The sequence below is a fragment of the Acanthisitta chloris genome, unplaced genomic scaffold, assembly GCF_000695815.1.
Source record: "Acanthisitta chloris isolate BGI_N310 unplaced genomic scaffold, ASM69581v1 scaffold8494, whole genome shotgun sequence".
In the NCBI taxonomy this organism is placed as follows: Eukaryota; Metazoa; Chordata; class Aves; order Passeriformes; family Acanthisittidae; genus Acanthisitta; species Acanthisitta chloris.
In genome coordinates this window covers 2,573-6,609 of record NW_008668709.1, presented here as the reverse complement: position 1 = coordinate 6,609, position 4,037 = coordinate 2,573, and the positions used below count along the sequence as shown (strand labels likewise).

Here is a 4,037-nt window from a genome sequence, read left to right as displayed (position 1 = left end):
TAAAAAGGAATCCATAATTTTGCCAACCACTTGAGGATCTCCAGTTTGCTGAAGTTGACATCCAATAACCTGGTAGAAGTGCAGCTAAAAATGATTGATCCATTCCAGAGTTTAGGGCTTGACTGCAGAAAACTCCTCAGAATTCCTTGAAGCTGATGGGGGAAATTTTGTACTGTTGGAAGATTGGGTTCAAAACTAAGAGATCTGGGGCTCCCTCTACCAAAATTGTCTGTTGGCCATAGGTGTTTCAGTCCCCCCTCACTCACCAGCCATTTCAGCTTCAAGGAGAACAAGGAGCTAAAGAAAAACACTGTCCAAATCACTGGGCAGATGATGAGGCCAAGCCAAAAGATTCGAGCTTCAGCTTCGGTCGAGGCAGCTATTGTAGGCACCTGAGAGGGAAAATGTTGAAACCACCAGTCACAAAGTCAAAATCCATAGTAAATGACAAATGAACCGAGGAGGAAGGTTTCACTTATTATATGCATAGAAGGAAGATTAAGAAAAGAAGCAGCTAATGCCAAGTTTTCTGCCTGATGCCCTACTGTACATGAGAGCATTTCCCCCCATAGGATTTACCACTGGATTCCAGTTCAGATGAAGGAATTCTAACAGAGTTCCACACCTGGAGCTGCAGAGGGCACTGCACACCACGCACAGCACGAGGGGGATGACCCAGGGAGCAGCACTTGAGTGCTGTTCTGTCAGGCCTGTGCCCTAATGAAGCTGCAGAGAGAATGCAGCAAGTGAAACCCAAAAGCTGAGTCTTGCTGAGTGATGCCAAATGCCTTTTTATAGCTCTTCTGCTCGGGGTGTTTGAGGCAGCACTGGCAGTATCAGAATGCTCTGTGATCCAGGTTTTATTGCCCACCATGTTCCATGAGCATGAATGAAATGCTCATTTTAAAATACTGAGTCTGAACTATTCAGCATTGCTTTTCACATAGATCTTTCCTGAAGAGGATTCTGTGTTGGGATTACCTCTGGGAAAATGTTTTTATTAGAAGATACTCTCACTAGAAGATACAATAGAACTACCAGGAATGCTTCATACCTTTGGCACCATGCTAGGAATATTTATTCTGCTGAGGCACTTGGTGACAATGCTGTGAGACCAGTTTTGTTCTGATTGCTTCCAGGATGTGAAAACCAGTGTGCTCACACCTCAATACTTACATTGTCTTCTACAGAAGCTGGATAAGAAGTAACTGTTTCAAAGGTGTTACTTTCTTTGTTACTTTATTTGCCTTAGAATCAGCTTTACAAATTTCCTATGGATTCTGTTTGCCCTGTGCCTACTTCCATTAACATATTTACCCTTTTTGCTTCAAACACCCAATGGCTTTTTCCATCTTCATCAATCTGGTTCCACCAACGCAAACCGACCAAGAGTCTTCCTGTCACGTTCTAGTGATGAAACCATTATTTGCATTGATCAGTGGCACAATTCACTTGTCAGAGGAACAGTAAAAAGGAAAGACAAGCACGTTCAAAATTCATCTTCCTTTATCAGATACTAAAATTATCCCTAAAGGCTGTGCCAGCTTGAGCTGAGCCAGCCATTAACAATGGTTGAAGTTACAAATTTAGAGCCCTGTTCTCTTTTCATATGGTAATTAGCCTAATAATAACACTTATTTAGACAACAAATTATAGATTGTATCTTTTTCAAATCAGTTAGTTGGAGAAGCACCCACTAAAACAAATTTCCTCAGTGAAAGAAGAGCACTGAGAACAAAAACACTGGAAATTGGGAGATTAATGATGAGCAAGTAAACTGTGGGATCAAGTAAACAAACTTAAGAAAATATTTCTGCACCTGGATGAACATTAGAAGCTTTCAGAACACTGGATATGCCATCCACTGCTGAAAGCCACTGTTGCCTTAATTTGTATATATATTTTTAAGGGGGAAATCATACAAATTTTCCTAGGGCAAAGCAATTTTCCCACCATATTAATAACTCACATAAGCCATGGAGAATATGATGACAAACACCTTAATTAAAATGGGCAAGATCTAATAAATCAACAGATCGCAATGTTCTTGTCACTTTTGTCAGTACACCTATTTTTTTTTCATTTATTTAATGGCAAACAAAATACATTCAAAGGTAATTATTACTCAGGGTCATCTTACCTTGACTGACCAAAAGTCAAAGGATAGAAGGAGGAGAATAGTGACAAAACAGGCAACAAAGCTGTTGCTGAACCAGTCACAGAACAAGTAGGTGACAATAGCACTCACTCGGAAAAACAGGTGGAAAAAGGTGGCCAGGGGGTGCCTAGAGGAGAAAACACAGAGCACAGAGGAAGTTATGGGACCAGAAGGGATGTCACAGTACTTGCTGACAATGTAGTACAACACAATCATTTCTGGTTTTACAGTGGTGTTTTGGGGTGTAGCTGCTGTTGGTTCACGTTGATGTGTATCTTCATTAACAAAGCAATAGTATTTTAAAGAGCTAATCTAAAGCTAAGATGAATGTGATGTTCATGCTGAAACTTAACAAAATCTGAAGTCTTTCACCAGTTTCTTTGCTACTAAATGAGGGAATTTAGTGGTTGTGTTCAACATAGTGCCCTAAAATGCTGATTGTTTCATGAAATAAATCAGCACTGCAAAGCACAAAAGAATTGAGACAGCTCATATGCCTTTCAGAACTGTTCTGAAAACAAAACAGGAACTCTGAGACTAAAAGAAAATGTAGCTGTTTGGTGCAAGACAAAATGAACCTTCAAATTTAATGTCCAAACCCAAACACTTCCTTTTAGAAAGGGAGAACGACTTGGGAATCTAACAGCTCTTATGAATGACTAGGGATTTTCACTAGATATTTATGCTTTGCCCAACATTTTTGAACAAAGTTTTGTCTGTAAGAAAATGAAGAGGAATTTCAGTGAAAGAAGCAACTCTGTGACATGGAATATTGGCCTGTCCAAAGGACTGGGGGGTTGGAGAATGCTGCAGTGAGCACAGTACAACTTTCAGGGTAATATGCCACGTGCAAAAACTTACTTTGTACAGCTGTGTTGGTGTTAATGAGCTGAAAGTGAATCAACACAAGAACTAACTAGAGGCTATTGCATTTAAGTAACTTCTCCCTTGAAGCTGAGTGAGTAAAACTTCTCTTCTGCATATTTTTTATTTATGCCAGTGATTGTCTCATTAAGTTCCTCTACCTCTGTGAACAATTAACAGGATTATGGCCTAGGCCATAATTAACTATTCAATTATTGAGTGTTATTCTATTATTGAGTATAACAAAATGAGACCTATAATATATACAAAATTACAGTTATTATAAAGTACAGGTATATAATAACCACTATAATTTAATATCCTTATTGTGATGTTATTCTATCCCTGTTTAACTGCTCCAGTCTGGTCTATAATGGCAATACTGTGCTCATAGTACTATGAGCATGACTGCAGAGGTAAGAATGATGCACAGCTGTAGTTTATATTTACTCCTGAACATGCCCATGCTAACCTCAAACTTTCCAAAAAATTGTTAGAGCCAAACATGTGACATTTTAAGCGAAAGGGACTTTTTATCTGCCAGAAGCAGAAGGGTGGGTGGAAAGGAGTAGATACTGTGAACTGTCACAGACATTTGCTGCTGCAAGCCTTGGTCTTGCTCTAGATGATGTAAGAGTTCATTCCAGAAGTGGTACCTTGTGTCAGGATTCCTAGATCACAACCCCAAAGCACAGCGTGGTGCACTGAGCTGTTAGAACTCTGTCACTGCTTCAAGTGTGAAAGGAACCTTGGAGAAGTATTGTTTCATTTTGGAAGGCAGATCCAGCAGGATTGCTGGATTCCAACAGGATTACTGTTTGGATGCTGAATCTGCTGCAGTGTCAAACTTTGGAGGGTGTTTACTAAACCCAGTACATGAGCATCTCATTTATTACAGTGCTAAACATTATTGAGCCCATAGAATGTCAGTCCTCGCCCCAGGATGTGCTCACCAAGCCACAGACAGACTTGCAGCTTCTTGTCCTAGGGGAGGAATATAGAAATGTGGCAAAAT

At 39.9% G+C, this 4,037-nt stretch overlaps 1 protein-coding gene across 1 annotated transcript in view; it reads right to left on the bottom strand.

Annotated features, from left to right (window-relative positions):
• Positions 1 to 2,285, bottom strand: part of LOC103800639 (Golgi apparatus membrane protein TVP23 homolog A-like) — a gene marked incomplete at its 5' end in the record, with an annotated part of 4,207 nt that extends 1,922 nt beyond the window's left edge. Inside the window, 3 exons of the mRNA XM_009073021.1 lie at positions 263 to 392; positions 1,318 to 1,407; positions 2,141 to 2,285. Coding sequence (XP_009071269.1) covers positions 263 to 392; positions 1,318 to 1,407; positions 2,141 to 2,285 — 365 coding nt within the window. The remainder of the gene's footprint in view (positions 1 to 262; positions 393 to 1,317; positions 1,408 to 2,140) is intronic.
• Between the last annotated feature and the right edge of the window lie 1,752 nt (positions 2,286 to 4,037).